This window comes from Hyperolius riggenbachi, chromosome 2 (genome assembly GCF_040937935.1).
Source record: "Hyperolius riggenbachi isolate aHypRig1 chromosome 2, aHypRig1.pri, whole genome shotgun sequence".
Lineage (NCBI taxonomy): Eukaryota > Metazoa > Chordata > Amphibia > Anura > Hyperoliidae > Hyperolius > Hyperolius riggenbachi.
In genome coordinates this window covers 486,849,755-486,868,684 of record NC_090647.1, presented here as the reverse complement: position 1 = coordinate 486,868,684, position 18,930 = coordinate 486,849,755, and the positions used below count along the sequence as shown (strand labels likewise).

General features: G+C 43.8%; 1 protein-coding gene across 2 annotated transcripts in view; it reads right to left on the bottom strand.

The window, feature by feature from the left end:
• Positions 1–18,930, bottom strand: part of TRPV2 (transient receptor potential cation channel subfamily V member 2) — a 137,433-nt gene that overhangs the window by 68,744 nt on the left and 49,759 nt on the right. For both annotated transcript variants that reach the window (XM_068270364.1, XM_068270363.1), the window contains exons 3-4: positions 13,791–13,933; positions 4,862–5,014 (exon numbers count right to left, since the gene is read on the bottom strand). In XM_068270364.1, coding sequence (XP_068126465.1) covers positions 4,862–5,014; positions 13,791–13,933 — 296 coding nt within the window. The remainder of the gene's footprint in view (positions 1–4,861; positions 5,015–13,790; positions 13,934–18,930) is intronic.

Below are 18,930 nucleotides of genomic sequence, written 5' to 3'. Positions count from 1 at the left end.
AGATTCTATTGGGCGCCGATATTTGCCATTTTGACCACTGAAATTTACCTTGTTTGCCAAATATTGTGGCCAGTATAAAAGCTGCGATTGGCGACAAGGTAAATTTTGCGGTCGCTCCTGTGTGGCCAAATTTCCTTTCCTTGCCACTAATTGCGGCTTTTATAATCAGTGCCTATTGCGGTGCTGCTTTTTCGTAAAAAGTACTACTGCTGCCTTTTTTCCTGTTTCGTGAACAAATACCACAACTTGTGTTTCCTTTAAAGAGGAACTTCAGAGAAAATAATGTAGTAAAAAAGTGCTTCATTTTTACAATAATTCTGTATAAATGATTTAGTCAGTGTTTGCCCATTGCAAAATCTTTCCTCTCCCTGATTTACATTCTGACATTTACCACATGGTGACATTTTTACTGCTGGCAGGTGATGTCAGTGGAAGGAGATGCTGCTTGCTTTTTTGGCAGTTGGAAACAGATGTAAACAGCTGTTATTTCCCACAATGCAGCAAGGATACATGGTCCTGACATCACACTATGGGAGGGGTTTCACCACAATATCAGCCATACAGTGCCCCCTGATGATCTGTTTGAGAAAAGGAATAGGTTTCTCATGGAAAAGGGGGTATCAGTTACTGATTGGGATGAAGTTCAATTCTTGGTTACGGTTTATCTTCAAATAAAGAAAAGGGAGACATCCTACAGAGAGAAGATCATCTTTTAAGAAAATAATGAATTTTCACAAGCTGTCAGTGTCCATCACAAGGCCTCAAGCATTTTCCTTGTTTACCTTCAGCGCCTCCATACATCCGCCTGTCATCCATTTCATTACAAACAAAATAACATATAATATGAAAACATGACATTTCCTTCCCTCACAGAGCAAATTAATTCTGGTCCAAAACGTGTTTGCTGCGCCTGAAGTAATTGCACTGCACCAATTCCCAAATGATCATCGCAATTAAATCCATTAAGCAAGTAAGGCAGCCATTTACAGGATTATAAGGATTATGTGCTGTTCTCTCCATTCGCACCGAAGTACAAGTTGCATCAACAAAGCCTAATTGCCATAAGTATACTGGGATTCAGATCCATTATCTCTCAAGACACTGAAACTTTGAGATTTATTCATTCTACAATATTTTCTTTTTCCTTTCAATAACTCTCTGTCCTCCTCTGGCCTGCATTGTTTAAGTGGAACTCTGGAAAATACTAAATACATTTATGGTAGAAAAAACTACTGTAAATGGTTTCCTCTCCCAAAATGTTTGCTAATTCTCACAGCTCTGCCACATGGCACAGCCAGGGTGGTGACAGCACGATTTCCTGCTTCAGCTTTGCAGCTTCCTGTGTCTCATGACTGGTCAAGGAATAAGTAACATGATGAGGTAATGCTGTTATTCATTTCCTTTTTGTTGGCTTTGGAGGCATAGGTGTCGGTTCAGCTTGAGTTGAACTAGGGATACTTTTCTAACTTTCTCAAACGTAAAATGGACCCAGTGGCCAGAGGTATACATTTTCCTCATAGGAATGCAGGATGGCATCATGCAATGAATAAAACTGGTTCTTAAAGTGAACCAGAGGTGAAAATAAACTGATGACATAAACAATTATATTTATCCTCCGTCTCCTAAAATGTCTTTTTTACGTATCCCGTGGTTTACTTTTATATTTAATAATTTTACATTTATAAAGCCAGGATGCCTGGGAAAGCCTCCTCAGTAACAGTTGAGGCATCTAATTACATTTATGTTTGCTAAAGAATGTTTCTCCTCTGTATGTCAGTGTATATAAGCTGTGTTTTTCAGTATTTGTCAGGAACCAGTCTGACGAAGGCTTTTTATAAGCCGAAAGCTCACTGTTTATCCATCTCTAAGTTAGCCAATAAATGGTATCATCCTGATTCAAAACTCCTTACATTTATAAAGCAGGTTGAATGTTTTACAGTATCTAATCAGTTGCAGCCTATTAAGTGTCCCAGAGTTAGAAAAAGGTCAATAGTTCATGTATTTAATCTATCCCTACTCTCAGAAGTGTATTCTGCCAGGAAAAATGTTATGGCTGAAATTTGCTAATCAGTGATGTTTACTATATACCTGACAAGGTACCGACAAGACAGAAGCTGTCACTTCCATGCCCAGAAATTAACTCTTTCAGGCAGAAAAATAAAACAAGTAAAACAGCCTGGTTATTAATATATTTTGCACTGTACTTACACATGTTTATCTCATCGTGTCACATATCGCCTCAGGTACACTTTAAGCAATACACTGATTACAGGAATAAGAGTTTAAAAGCAGCAAAAAAGCAATGAGAATGTGTCAGTGTCTACCACTCAAAAGCATGACAGAAATTATAGTGGACCTTGAATGAAAACTTGTAAAGTTACCTTGAACTTTCCTTATCACAACACATGTAGTTTAGGAGTACTCATTCTCTCCACTGATGCTTATAGACCCCTCCTTTCCTCTGCGAATCTTGAAACATTAAAGGGAACCTAAACTGAGAAGGCTATGGATTTTTCCTTATAAAATAATACCAGTTGCCTGACTCTCCTGCTGATCCTGTGTCTCTAATTCTTTCAGCCACAGCCCCTAAACAAGCATGCAGATCAGGTGCTCTGACTGAAGTCATACTGGATTAGCTGCATGCTTGTTTCAGGTCTGTGATTCAGCCACTACTGCAGCCAAAGAGATCAGCAGGACTGCCAGACAACTGGTATGTTTAAAAGGAAACATCCATATCCCTCTCGGTATAGGTTCCCTTTAAGCATCCAGGTTTGCATGGACTCTCCAATTCCCCCATGACCATGCCTGACTTCGGTGATTGGTAGCTTGGGCAGTGCATGTCAGATTGGAGGGGAGGGACTCTTTACTAAGGGTGATCAATGAGATGCAAATAATTTCTCCTAACATTCACATTTCATGTTCATTATATGCAGCTTGAAACTGGACCAATCAGAATAATTTCCTGTCATTTTTTACTGGTCCAAGTTCAAGCTGCATATTATTTACATAAAATTTGAATGTTAGGAGAAATTATTTTCATCTTATTGATCATCCCTACTGTCTCTACACATAACCAGGATATCCTAAACATTGAGGCACATTAAAATGGAGATACTAGACTGTGGATGTAAAGTGTTTGTTATAAGACACAGAATATTAATATTTTCTACTGGCGGACTCAAAGCTCCAGAGCTGCAGCCAGTAGGACACGCTCTATAGGCGGTAGCATTGTTAGGGAGTCTTGCCCAAGGTCTCTTCACTGAATATATGGTGGCTTACTGAACAGGAGGAGCCGAGATTCAAACCCGGGCCTCCTGTGTCAGTGGGTCAGATTTATCAACGTATTAACAGTTTTTTCTTCTTAAACAGTTCTAACCGGCAGGGGGACTGTTCTGCATGATAAGAAGAAGATTCCTAAATCCTACGTAATTGCAGCAATTTAGTGTGGATTTCTAGAGCTCCACTATAGTTAAGCAAGTTCATTCCTAAAGTGCTGCAGATTAAAAAGTGCTTAATAGCAGTTCTACAGGCGCAGCAGTGCTGGCTAGACATGATTTGGGAAGGACTCCTCCCCCTGCTGAATCCTGTGAAGCTGTTCTGTGCTTAACCCTTCCAGTGCTGGGCATTGATGCAATACAGCAAATGTATTGGTTACCTCAGCAACAGCAATTCCCCTCACACACTGAGAGACCTTCCTAGCTCCTCCTATTCCTAACAATTTAAGAAGGAATCTGCACTATTTAGTGATTTCTTAGGATTTCTGAGACAGTTCTGCATAGATTTCTAAAAACCTACTAATGTTTTGGGGTTTATATGAAAAGGGCGCCTGTAAAAAAGGAAGCCTGGTGGAGCCCATATATACCAACTTCGGCTACAAAAAAGGCGCCTGGTGTAGCCCATATAAAACTTCGGCTACAAAAAAAGGTGCCTGGTGTAGCCCATATAAAAACGTCGGCTACAAAAAAAAGGCGCCTGGTGTAGCCCATATAAAAACTTCGGCTTCGGGTTAATAGATTTTTGCATATAAAAACTTCGGCTACAAAAAAACTCCGGGATGTGTTAATTACTATTCCCCCTCCAGGCCGCCATGGATAGTGGGGGAATGAAATAATTCGGCTTCCAGCACTTGTAGCCCATATAAAAACTTCGGCTAGAAAAAAAACTCCGGGATGTGTTAATTACTATTCCCCCTCCAGGCCAGCATGGATAGTGGGGGAATGAAATAATTCGGCTTCCAGCGCTTGTAGCCCATATAAAAACTTAGGCTACAAAAAAGGCGCCTGGTGCAGCCCATATAAAAACTTCGGCTACAAAAAAAAAGGCAATAATATGGGCTACAAAGGTGCACCCTACTGTAGCCGAAAAAAATATAGGCTACAAAGGGGCGCCCTACTGTAGCCGAAAACCTTGTAGCCGAAAAAATATGGGCTACAAAGGGCAGCCCGCTTGTAGCCTATATCAAAACTCGGGTGCCCTTTTCTACACCTTGTAGCCCATATTTCCAGAAATAACATTGATGTCTATGGCGGCGCCCTTTTTGTACAGGCAGCTCAGGCGCCATTTTCAACCGATACCATGTTTTGTCACAGACACTCTTGATAAATGTGACCCAGAGAGTTAGAGCACTAATTTTCAGACAGGTCTACATAAACAAAGTTCCACCAACCATTTCCAGGTGGCAAAGCCATGCAAAAGATATTCAGCCAACAAAAATGGGTTTCAAAGTTTCATTAAAAACTCAGGAACATTCAGTAAATCAATCTTTTATCTTTTAGAACAAAAACCCAATGGAAGAGAAATAATTACTTTGCCTTTTAATGACATTTTATAAAGATGAATAGAGGCCTATTTGTACACGTACCTTTGTAGTATTCATTGGTGTACGCTGCATCAACCAATTGCTTCAGATTGTCAGTCTTCTCTGCAGCATCCAGTAATATAGGAATTGTATCATTCATTCCATTCTTCAGCTTCCACATTGCCTTTATTAAACAGGTCTTCCCAGTGTTGTCATCTGAAAATTAAAGAGAGAATGTCAGCCACAAAATCAAATTCCATTTACCCGCTGCTCTGTGTTTAATATGCAGCCTGCAACCTTACCCTGCATTACAAGCACTATAATCTATTCAGAAATGTTTCTGCTGTAATAAATCGTATCTCAGTCAACCTGCCTCTATTTTTGCCATTGCCAACGAGAAGGAAGCTTGTCATCACCCGTCCCACATTCCTGCTTCTTAATGATTGGCTAAGGGCAGTTCAGGGCTGAGGGATTGGCTGAGGGCAGAAACAAGTAAGGGAGGAAATGACACTAGGATTAGCTTTAGTTAGAGGTAATCAAGATGGCAAATGGCAAGAACAGAATTCTCTTTATTTGCTATATCGAGTCCACTGAAATATAAATGTGGACAGTGCAATACATATGTTATGTAAGTAGAACAAGTGGTTATCTACTTATATATGTGTTTTTCCTGGGATAGTATGGCTGTCCCTGCTGCTTTAACCTTCCTGGCGGTAACCCCGTGCCCGATCGCCGCTATCCGTTGCGGCGCGCGGCTCCCCCCCCCCCCAGACCCCGAGCGCTGCCTGGCCAATCAGTGCCAGGCAGCGCCAAGGGGTGGATCGGGACTCCCAATGATGTCACGACGTCGCTGACGTCGGTGACGTCATCCCACCCCGTCGCCATGGCGACGGGGGAAGCCCTCCAGGAAATCCCGTTCTTTGAACGGGATTTCCTGATCGGAGATCGCCGAAGGCGATCGAAGCGGGCGGGGGGATGCCGCTGAGCAGCGGCTATCATGTAGCGAGCCCTGGGCTCGCTACATGATTTAACATGATTTCATACCGCCAGGGGGGTTAAGGGACAATACAAAGTCTAAAGGTGGCCATACACAATACAATCAAATCAATTTCCAACACCTAGGTTGTCAATGTGTGGTACACATGCCCCAGGGAGTACTCAGGTTGGGCCCAGAGGGTACTTGAACGCAGTAAATCCTGTTGGAGTTTTAATAACATAGTTACCTTAAAGGGAGTCTGAAGGCAGTAAAATTACCATTTTTTATTTCCCATTCCTCTTCTGCATTAACATCAAAGATGATTTGCCGCAACCCCGCGGCAGTACGATGTATTTAACCCCCCGAAATCCCCGGGGCAAAATCCTCTGTTACTTCCTGGTAGAGGCAGAGCTGTATGCAGTAGCTCTGCCTCCAGGGCAGTCAGTTTCTGCCAGTCTTTGCCTCTCCCCGCCCCTCTAAGTCTTCTTTCACTGAGAGGTGCGGGGAGAGGTGGAGATTAGCAGAGAATGACTGTACTGGAGGCAGAGCTACAGCGCAAAGCTCTGCCTCCTCGGCCAGCAAGATCTGCGACTTGGAAAGTCGTAGAAATTAGCCCCGGGATTTCGGGGGGTTATACACATCGTTTTGACACGGGGATGCGGCAAATCAACTGTGATGTTAATGCTGAAGAGGAATGGGAAATAAAAAAAGGTAATTTTACTGGCTTCAGACTCTCTTTAAATTGGTATACTAACAGAATAGTAAAACAACCACAAGTTATCACTGTGTTGCTAATCTTTATAGGGATGTCATTTTCTGTATTCACTCTGTATTCTCTCTGTTCTAAGCAAGCTGCATTACCTGTTGGTGGTGTATGATATATCTCTGCATGGTTTTCTTCAGTAAAGAGTTCTAACTTGTTATACTGGGTGTCTATCTTTGTGTACAGATCACTCTGCTCCAACAAATCCATTGTAGTAGGTTTTTGTAATAATAAAATAACATTTATCTTATAAACAAGGCCAGGGTTTCTCTCAACCATGGATTTTATTTCCCCCTGCCAGGGGCGGCGCCAGGGGGGTGCTTGGAGGTGCTCGAGCACCCCCTAGAATTGTCCAAGCACCCCCAAAGCACCCCCTGGAGTGAACTGACTTCAGGCGTCTAAAAGACGCCAAGTCAGTTCACACAGCGGCAGCACGGAGCAGCAGGCAGGGCTACGGTAAGATGGCCGCCCGAAGCCCTGTTCTGCAGACTTCGGGCGGCCATTTTCCCGTAGCCCTGCTCTCAGCATGCAAGCAGGAAGTCTCGTCGTGACGTCGGGAAGGAAGAGGATCGTGGCCACAAGGAGGTCGTGCCAGTGGTCGGTAAAGAAGGTCTTCTGGCTGTAGGTGAGTAAATGGGTTTTTCTTTTTCAGGTGGTGCTGATTGTGCATATTGGGGTCATTTCTGCTACGGATTGTGCATATTGGGGTCATATCTGCTACGGATTGTGCATATTGGGGTCATATCTGCTACGGATTGTGCATATTGGGGTCATATCTGCTACGGATTGTGCATATTGGGGTCATATCTGCTCTGGATTGTGCATATTGGGGTCATATCTGCTCTGGATTGTGCATATTGGGGTCATATCTGCTACGGGTTGTGCATATTGGGGTCATATCTGCTACGGATTGTGCATATTGGGGTCATATCTGCTACGGATTGTGCATATTGGGGTCATATCTGCTACGGATTGTGCATATTGGGGTCATATCTGCTACGGATTGTGCATATTGGGGTCATATCTGCTACGGATTGTGCATATTGGGGTCATATCTGCTACGGATTGTGCATATTGGGGTCATATCTGCTACGGATTGTGCATATTGGGGTCATATCTGCTACGGATTGTGCATATTGGGGTCATTTCTGCTACCGATTGTGCATATTGGGGTCATATCTGCTACCGATTGTGCATATTGGGGTCATATCTGCTACCGATTGTGCATATTGGGGTCATTTCTGCTATGGATTGTGCATATTGGGGTCATTTCTGCTACCGATTGTGCATATTGGGGTCATATCTGCTGCCGATTGTGCATATTGGGGTCATATCTGCTGCCGATTGTGCATATTGGGGTCATATCTGCTGCCGATTGTGCATATTGGGGTCATATCTGCTACCGATTGTGCATATTGGGGTCATATCTGCTACCGATTGTGCATATTGGGGCCATATCTGCTACCGTTTGTGCATATTGGGGCCATATCTGCTACCGGTTGTGCATATTGGGGTTATTGAACATGTTTTTTATTCAAATCTGCGCACATTACGTCTATTTTCTTGAGAAAACATGCACAATTATGTGAATTTTCTGGGGAAAGGGGCACCAATACTTGGGCCCTCTGTCTTTGCGTTGCACTTTTAAAGGGAACCCGAGGTGAGAATAATATTGAGGCTGCCATATTTATCTCCTTTTAAGTAATACCAGCTGCCTGGCTGCCGTGTTGGTCCTCTGCCTCTAATTCTTTCAACCATAGACCCTGAACAAGCATGCAGCAGGTCAGGGGTTTCTGACAATATTGTCAGAACTGACAAGATTAGCTGCATGCTTGTTTCTGGTGTAATTCAGTTCACTACTACAGCCAAATAGATCAGCAGGGCTGCCAGGCAACTAGAATTGTTTAAAAGGAAATAAATATGGCAGCCACCATATCACTCTCACCCTGGGTTCACTTTAAATTACAGTTAGCCCCGCCCTCATCCGGTCATGACCACGCCCATTTTTTCGCCTGTAGCCACCCCCATTTTTTGCCGCAGCGCGCTTCGCGTGCCGCAGGTCGTCAGCTCCCCCGGAAATTGGTCCAGCACCTGCTTAGCACCCCCTAAAAAAAATTCCTGGAGCCGCCACTGCCCCCTGCTAATACAGATGTGGTCAGTATACACTGGGATCTGGATTCTTCTCTCTGAGGAAAGCATGCCCTACTCCCTATGCTTCTTGCACTGACCCTTAATTGTGATTGGAGTGGGGTTGTTGCACTCGTTATGTGGAGACATGGATGGATGTGTCTGTTATGGGCAACATAGTGGCCGCACCTGTTACAGAGAGTTCATGACTGAACTTGTTGTGGGAAAGGCATGACGACTGTACTTCTTTTCTAAAAAAAAAAATGTAATGGCTACATTAGCTATAAGGAAGCTATAGGTTTTTTTTGTCTTGGGAGCAACATGTTTGTGTCAGTAATGGGGGGCACAATGGCTGTACTTGTTCTGAGCAGGGCCTTAAAGTGGTCTGAAAGTCAGCATTTCTACTTTGCTTTAAAAGATTTCTCACAGCTTTAAAGCTACTCTCCCAGACATTTTTTTAGCAGAACATCACTGAAATGGTTAAACAAAGCACTTTGTCCTGCTATTCAGCTTCAAATCCGCATCCAAACTGGAGATAACAGTATCGTTGTTTGCATTCTAATGTTTAAAGGGATACTGTAGGGGGGGTCGGGGGAAAATGAGCTGAACTTACCTGGGGCTTCTAATGGTCCCCCACAGACATCCTGTGTTGGCGCAGCCACTCACCGATGCTCCGGCCCCGCCTCCGGTTCACTTCTGGAATTTCTGACTTTAAAGTCAGAAAACCACTGCGCCTGCACGCCCGTGTCCTCGCTCCCGCTGATGTCACCAGGAGTGTACTGCGCAGACACAGACCATACTGGGGCTGCGCTGTGCGCTCTTGATGACATCAGCGGGATCGAGGACACGGCAACGCAGGCGCAGTGGTTTTCAGACTTTAAAGTCAGAAATTCCAGAAGTGAACTGGAGGCGGGGCCGGAGCATCGGTGAGTGGCTGCGCCAACACAGGATGTCTGCGGGGGACCGTTAGAAGCCCCAGGTAAGTTCAACTCATTTTCCCCCGACCCCCCTACAGTATCCCTTTAATGCTCTCTGCTTCAGGCACACAAACAGCTCAAAACAACTCAATGGAACATTTTAATATATAACAAAAAGCAGTTGGAATAAAATGCAATGACAGTTTTTAGGGCAAGAAAAACTACACTTTGGAAACTTGTAATTTGTAGACAGACGATATTACTTGTGTACAAAAGCTAGTATGATAACAGTGAATAATAAAAAGTAGAAAAATACATTTTACTGAATGTTATGTCAGAGCTTCAGACCACTTTAATGCTACATTTGCTCTGTGTAGGACATGAGGTAGATGGTAGCACTTGCTATAGAAGTGATTGCACTTGTTTTATGAATGACATATTGACTGCACTTTATAAGGGGAGTATAATGGCTGCACTTGATGCATGAGGAACTGTCAGGGCCGGGCCGAGGCATAGGCTGGAGAGCCTCCAGCCTCAGGGCGCAGTGTAGGAGAGGGAGCACAATTCATTCAGCTGTCATTCCTAATTGTGTTTGAAGCAGGAAGAAATAAGAAAAGGGGATACATAGCAGTGACTGCAAGCCAGATAACTAGATATTAAGGTGTTGGGGAGGTTGTGGGCCCTGGGGCACCTCTTAGTCTAATAGCAATCAGTGTGAGACGGCTGGGGTGGGAGGGATGGAGGGGCGGACTTTGGTGTCTCAGCCTTGGGTGCTGGAGGACCTTGTCCCGCCTCTGGGAACTGTTATACTGTATTTAGGACATGGATGCTCTTTTTATGAAGTGCACTTACTGTATGAGGGAAATGGCTGCATTGATTACAAGGGAAGCATGGCTGCACTTGCTATATGAGAACACTACTCCACCTGTATGGGGTCCATGACATGATGGTGTTATATGGGGCAATGCAGAAAGGAAACAGGCTGCATTGAGACTATGACCCTGATGCTCAGAAGTAAGAAGGTGTTGGAACATCATAAGGAGGCGTGGGACTTCATTATAGGTAAATATTAATCAGAATTGTGACAAATGGGTTTTATGGGGATAGCTCTGGGACAGTTCAGAGTTGCTTTTAACTGACCACAGGCTTACACGCCCCTTGTGACCTGGCTATTTTTTTACAAATTGGTGCTCTGCAAATTCAATGACTCGCTGCAGAGCCATACCTCCAAGCACACAAATAATTCCCCCCCTCCTTTTCTGCCCTCTGCTGGTGGGCTCTGATCACTGCTGGCATGTTTATTTATTTAATTAAATATCGCTATTTTTTAATTTATTTTTAATACTACCCTCCCCCCGCCAGCCAATCACCGCGATCAGCTGCCATAGGCATCAGCCTATGAGAGCCGATCGCTTTCTGAGCCTCTCCAGGGGACATCCGAGTGACACGGCTGTCCCCAGGACAGTGCTGCCATAGATCGCAGCGCTGTAAAATGTAAATAGACAGCACTTTCGCCATCTGACAGTCTAATAACCGCTGTTAGACTGATGACGGAGTGGAGCATCGGTGCGCGATCCCCGGCAAAACCCCGCCCCAGGACTTGACGTTTTTTGGCGTTAGGCGGTCCTGGGGCTGCCACCTTCCCGACACCTATCGGCGTTAGGCGGTCGGGGAGAGGTTAAAGAATAAAGGCAGTTGGAGGCAGAGATCTATAATGCCTGTTACGCACCATGCGGTTTTTCAGACAGATTGATGGGAAATTTTCCTTTGTTTGATTATTTCCAGCATGTCTGATCTGTTTTCGAATGAAAAAAGGATTGATTTTGCAAGCAGTGCTGAACAAAATCGATCCCTTTCTCGATTGGAAGCAGATCAGACCTGCTGGAAATGATCAACAACAATGGGAAGTTTGCAGTCGATGTGATGGGAAAATTGCATGGTGTGAACCAGGCATAAGATACACACAGCACTGCTCCTGTTCCAGGCATTTTATAGCAGTTCACATTGTAATGTAGCCAGAGGAGCTTTACCCTGAGGAAGAGGGCTGAGACCTCTGAAACCCAAAACACATTATTAGGAGGGGTGCTGCTAATATTTTTGAGGCTCAAGTTCCAAGTAATTTGTGCCCCTCACCGAAGGGAGCAGCCCCAATCCAGAGCCGGATCTCCCCGCTCTCCTGCCAGCTGCCTAGCTCCGGTCACCATGGTAACTTATGGCCAGTGCCTCTGACACCATGAGAAGCGGAAGTAACCATAGTGACAGGGCGCAAAGCCAGCAGAGGGGAGATTCGGGCCTTGATCGGGGCATGTGAGTTTCGGCAAAATAGATCGGGGGTCACAGAGCACAGGGCAGCCACCAGGGACAGCGAGGCCCCCTCTGAAGTGAGGCCCCAAGCAGGGGCTTGGCTTGCTTGTATCCTGGCGGTGCCCCTCATTATCAGTGCCTGTTAACCTTATACATTGCGATTGTGTCCAAACAGAAGGTGATGACCAAGACTTTTCATTTTGCCATATTTTATTTTAGCCCCTCTCTGCCTTCACACCCTTTTAGTGTCACAAATGCTAGTCGCATAAAATGCTGGTTGTGTTTTGTGAGGAATATCTCAGGATTCTGAATTTTAAACAGTTTAGTGATGCTTTAAATTAACCATAAAAATTCCAGTAAGCACTCACAGAGAATGTGCCAAAGTTTCGGCTTAGGCATTGAACTGGTACAGGCGCACAGTGCAGTAGAATACTCTATTGAGTGCAGCACGAGTTGCAGATCATGAGATGAGTCGGCCTCATGTGACTTGTCTATACTGTGCCAGGCCTACGCTCAGACAAAGTGTCTTTACAAGAAGTGAAGCGCTCACAACAGATAAAAGCCTGGAAGAAGTGTTAAAAATCAATCAGGAGTGAAAACTGAATTACCTAATGAGCTGAGCAATTTAATAACAGCACTTATTTCAAGAGCGAGAGTTCTGTCTCACTAGTTATTATATTATATCATCACTTAGGAAAACATAACTAGTTAGTTAGGCTAAGAAAATGTTGTAATTTAATCTTAGCATAGCATAGTCTTGACTTTAAGCATGAAATTGCAGATATGAGTGCTTGTGTGTGTTGTGTGTGTGTCCGTGTGTGTGTTTGTGTGTGTCCGTGTGTTGTGTGTGTCCGTGTGTGTGTTTGTGTGTGTATGCTGTGTGTGTGTTTGTGTGTGTTATGTTGTGTGTATGTGTTGTGTGTGTCCGTGTGTGTTGTGTGCATGTGCCCTTGAGTGTGTATTCTGTGCGTGTGTGTTGTGTGTGTGCGTTCGTGTGTCTTGTGTGTGTGTCCGTGTGTGTTGTGTGTTTGTATCTTGTGTGTGTATGTCCATGTGTGTTTTGTGTGTGTTGTGTGTGTGTGTATATGTTGTGTGTGTGTGCCCATGTGTGTTTTGTGTGTGTTGTGTGCTTCCGTGTTGTGTGTGTACCGTCCAATATTTTAAATAGATTGTTAGAAAATGTCAGTCCTTCGGTTGGTATCTAGTAGTTTTATTAACCTAGCACTTATGGCACTCTGACATTTGTTTATCCAGGTGATTGCTGGATCTATGGTCCTGGAGTCTACCATACACACACACACACACACACACACACATATCCTCGTCCAACCGGAAACAGTGTCAACATAATTGAGCATAACTTTTGCAGGAGAGCTTCTAACAAAAAACTAGAATCTAAAGCCTGGTACACACCTTTAATTTTGCTTAAAAGCTTACCTCTACCATCTGCCCATTCTATTCAATATCTGGTGATCCTTATACTATATGGGTATTTTAAAATTGGTCAGTGATTGGCCAATCATAATTGAAAGTGTGTTCCAAGCTTTAATCCTGGCATTTCGGCACCATGCACATAGTCCTGCCATTCTCTCGGGTGCAATCTCTGGGCAAGCTCAGTGGCAAAGGCAGTTTCATGAGACATGCAGCCATATCTGTCTCATGGCCCTATCACATTCTAGGTTTAAGGAACGGAAGGAAGGAGTGAACTTGCAACTTCCATGCAACTTTGGGGAGGAAAGCCACAGTGAGTGTCTGAACTGCTGTTCATGAATACGTTAATGGACTGGAAAGACTGGTAATAAATGGCTTGGCTGAGCCATGCTGAGCTCTAGATATGTACGTAACTAAACTATAGACAAATGGCATTGCAGTCATGTGCCTAAGACCCTATATAGACCCTCTTACCTTTAAATTCTGTGTTAGTGAGTAGTTTCATAGTTTTGACCAAATAGCTTTGTAGTCCAGCCAGGTCCTCGGTGTCGTGATTGCTGACAGCGTTGAAGATTCTGTCTCTCGTATAGACATCTTTGGGATCAATTTCAGTTTTCCTTTCAATAAAACAACATGCATTTTAGATGCAAGTTCATGTCATAATGTACAGTGCTCTCTGAGCGGCAGGAACAGGCACTGATCATTCCTGTTTATCACTTGCATCAACTGGCATTTATTTCTGTTGCAACTGGAATAAAGTGGAATGCATAAAAACATTGGGTATGGCATGAGTGCAGCTCCACCCCTTGCTGCGTTCAGTCTGCAGCTAGGCCATGGGTGCCATAGAATACAAAGTTGTGCCCCACACCTCCTCTATATTCCCTCCTCTTCCCCCATCCCTCCATAGCACCATCAGCATCAGGGTGATGAAACACACAGTGGATGCACTGCTGCCATAATTGCCAATCCCCACATGTGATTTAAACCTAAAAGAATATTCTTTATCCCACAAGGCTCAAAACCGAAATACTGTCAAACAAAGAAATAACCTTAAAGCACATAGTAAGTAGAGATGGTTAATGAGATCTAGTAATTCCAAACTGCATGCAGATGTACATTTGCATGTAATGTACATTTTGATTGGCCCAAGTTCGGCTATGTAGAAGTTACACTAAATTTGGATGCGAGCTGGTATTATTGGCAACTCATTAACCATCGCTAAAGGTCTCAGCAGTAATGTTGACGTGTTTGACGCGTTTAATTTAGAACTTCGTTCCGAATTATTCAGATCAGAACCTGAATCTTTACACATGTGCACCTAAATCTTTACACAAGTCTTAACAGACTCTTTTTGCCGCCCACATCACATTCCAGCTCTCAGATACTTCCTCCTTCAAGAAGCAAGTGTCAGAGAGCTGGAACACGACGTAGAGTGCAGCAACTAGAGACAGCCACAAGGGTGAGTTAACATCCCCCGGTGCGTATGTGTAAAGATTCAGGTTCTGATTGTAAGAATTTGGAATCCAAACACATCGAACATGCCAACATTTCATTAACAATATTAAAATTTTAGGTTTTAAAGTTATACTTATGTGTACAGGTAGTCCCCGGTTAATGAACGAAATAGTAACTATAGGTTCGTTCTTAACTTGAATCTGTTCTTAAGTTGGAACATTGTGCCATCTCTTCCCCTGTACCTCCTCTGTGCCCCCTTGTGCCTCCAGTGTCCCCCTCTGTGTTACCTCTGTCCTCTGTGCCTGCTTCTACAAGTTTAAAAGCCATTTTTGTTAGAATTTTTTAAAATCGATTTTATCAAAAACTACAAGTCTAATTTGAAAAAATGTTTTGGGCTTGTTCCCATGGAAACACTGAATCCATGCCGTTCGTATCGGCGGGTTGTTCGTAAGTCGTGCGTTCGTAAGTCGGGGACTACCTATATATATTTTCTGCAAAACAGTAAGTGGCAGAGCAGCACCCTCAATTGTTAGGTAACAACTCAGTAAAGCAGATAGATGTCATTCATTGCTGCACTTCCAATAAAATAGACATGGTTTAAAATACATGTATTTATCATTTCAAGAAATTAGGTGAAATTTGCCTTCTTAAAACTCAAGGAAACTTGCAATAATTCAGCTATAAGTGAACATTTGTGGTTACCACTACTGAATATGCAAATTATCTATTTTCGCCCCTGTAAGCCAGGCTAGCATCCAGAACCGCTGGTGTATAGCAAGCCTATCGCTTTAAATATTACAGAGCCACATCAACCCCACATGTAGACAGCCTGTTTCGGACTTTTGCTCCTCATCAGTACATGGCAGGGATTGATATGGCTGTATGGGATAGGGCTTGAACCAGTACAACAGAGTAACCAAGCAGCTTGGGGTTTGGGTCCTAGTGGTTTGGGTCACCCCAAGCTGCTTGGTTACTCTGTTCAAGAAATTAGTGAGATTTAAAAACATTTTAAATACCGATACTATACTGTGTGCTCTGCTACATGCTGATCTACTTTCTATTAGACGTTTAGTTACATAATTTGAATTCCACATTGATTCATTATTGCTGCATAGCAAAGTTATAAATGCAGGAATCCAATGGAGTAACTGGTGGATCCAGAGTTTCTCAGGGGTCATGTGAAGTCAGAGTTGGGCCTGTAACATGAACATTGTTTGCTGGCTGCTGCTGTTTCCTTGGTTTCAGCTTGTAGAGCATGGAAGAATGTTAAATCACCACGAGTGTTCAGACAAAAGGTAGATGAAAAATGTGTGCAGTCACTGGGAAAAACAGAGAAGTGCTTTTCTACTGCGGATTTCGTTGAAATGTCAGAGAAAAAAGAAATATATATTGATAGAGAACTTCTATTTTGCAGAGCAGAAAATTACATTCCAAATCATGTTTCACTCTAACAAATACATCTTCACCCTCAAACACTTGAAGCAGCGACCTGAGAAGCAGCATCTGACCAGGTTGTGGCAGCTCAGGCAGCAAGCAGAGAGGCAATTACAAATAGTATTGTTTGTATTCATGCCTAGATGCAAGGGGCACTGGTGGTGCAGGCCTATTAGAGGATAACAATTGCACAAGGAAAAGGTTTTCTAAGCTATTATTATGTATCGATATAGCACTGACATCTTCTGCAGCTCTTTACAAAGTCAACTGTGTTCTCCCACTATTTAAAGACCCTCAAGACAAATATTAGTTTACATCACTTGGGTGGCATGGTGGTACAGTAGCTAGCACTTTTGCTTCATAGCGCTTGGGTCCCTGGTTCAAATCTGGCACAGGGTACTATCTACTTGGTGTTTGTTTGTTTTCTCTGTGTTTCTGCCTTTTTCTCTAGGCCCTCCCATGTTTCAAAAAAACATACTGATATATGAATGGGTTTACCCAAAAAACTGTCCTGAGACTATGATGGGAACAATAGACTATGGCTGAGGTCGGGAGTAGATTGTGTGCTCCTCTGAGAATGGAAGGTGTCAGTACTATATAAATACATCATGATAAGCCATCATTGTGCTGCTGATCTGCATGCGGTCCATCCAGCTTGTCCTAGGCTGCTGAGATTAGTTGGAATGCCCAGGATAGTTGCGCAGTAAGTCCTGTCATTCACATGCTCATGGGCGCCAATAGCAAGCTCTGGATGTGATGGGCAGGTACCACACACTCACAGCAAACCCACAGTGTGACGTTAAGATGTAACCTTTGGTAAACTCGGTTTGTCTACTGTATATATAACAGAGACTCATAGTTTCCTTCATTTTCACTTGATTCATGTAGCCTAGAGACTTTTTAGTAAAGGCCAAACCTAAGTCAGGTAATAGGACTAACTTATGATTGCAAAGCAATGCCAAGCTGATATTTATATTCTTGCTTTGATATATAATGAAGATGGCTGATGATTTATGCACCCATATTCCTGATTGAAGCCAAATAAAGTTATTTAACTTGCAAAGGGAATAAAGATAGGGACACCAAGAGCCAAATATAGTGTAGTATGTACTGTTAATATGGGATGAAGTTGATAGCGTAAATACAAATACACTCACAAAGGAGGGTTACCTCAAAGGCAACCACTGTAACAGCAGGTGTGGTGATTAGACCTGACCCCACTCAGGATTAAGAAGTCGCTCTCCGTAGATTAGGAAAAAAAGGGGATGACACCCCTCCACCAAAGGGGGACTTAGAACAATGTAACAGGGATACAGAGGAACCAGAAGAATAAAAATGTCTAAAAAGTGTAAAACATAAGGAGGCAGTGGTGGACTTACCTCCTCCAAACAGACACAAGATATGCCAACAAAGTTTAGCAGAACAAATGTATTTATTGGCCCAGCTACAGACCTGCACTGTACCTACTCCTACCTATTGCCTGATGAAGCGAGGTCATACCTGCGAAACGCGTTGCATTTTCCCCTGGAGTATGTAAATACATTTGTTCTGCCTTTGTTGGCATATCTTGTGTCTGTTTGGAGGAGGTAAGTCCACCACTGCCTCCACAAATTTTAAACTTTTTAGACATTTTTATTCTTCTGGCACCTCTGTATCCCTGTTACAAAGTTGTTTAACTGCTTGAGACGTCTGTGGGTCACTTCGAGATATCTGCCAATGCTGTGAGAATGTCAAGTTGCAAACTGCAGTCATTCTGGCTGCTGGTGCCTAAGGTGGTTACTAGAGATGTCCCGAACCTCCGATTTTCGGTTTGTGAACCGGGAACGCGAACTTCCGCAAAAGTTCGGCTCGCGCAAACTTTCGCAAACCGCAATAGACTTCAATGGGGAGGCGAACTTGGAAACCTAGAAACATTTATGCTGGCCACAAAAGTGATGGAAAAGATGTTTCAAGGGGTCTAAAATCTGAGTTTTTGCATGGATGAGTGGGATAGACGCCAAAAGTTCCGGGGAAAAATCTGGATTTGACGCAAAGCAGTGTTTTAAGGGCAGAAATCACACTGAATGTCAAATTGCAGGCCTAAAGTGCTTTAAAACATCTTGCATGTGTATACATCAATCAGGGAGTGTAATTAGAGTACTGCTTCACACTGACACACCAAACTCACTGTGTAACGCACCGCAAACAGATGTTTGTGTAGTGACGGCCGTGCTGGACTGGTGCGCACCATGGCGAGAGTGCAGGCCGTGGCGTTTTTCAAGCCCATATGGTCACCGGGCTGTGGTAGCTCAATGATAGAACAACAGTAACTATCCAGCAATGATCACGAAGGGGAATTGACACACATGTACATGCCTTTTGTTTTGTTGTTGCAGCTGCAGTGCAGCCAGAGAAATTAGGCAGGCAAGTACACGCACCAGAAAAATTATTATAGCGGCCGCTGCTAGCAGCGGCCTTAAAAATTCAGGAATCCACCTGGAGTCCTGGACCCTGTTGGTGGTGGAGGAGAAGTCAGTTAACCGGTCTGCGGGCAGAGATGCTGTGTGGGGAGCGACTTAGTCTTGGGGCAGGCAGTAACACGGCTTGCAGGCAGAGAGGCTGTGTGTGGGGACTGACTTAGTCTTCGGGCAGGCCTAAGCGTGTTTTGCAGACCAGCAGGGGCGGCGCCAGGGGGGTGCTTGGGGGTGCTCGAGCACCCCCTAGAATTGTCCAAGCACCCCCAAAG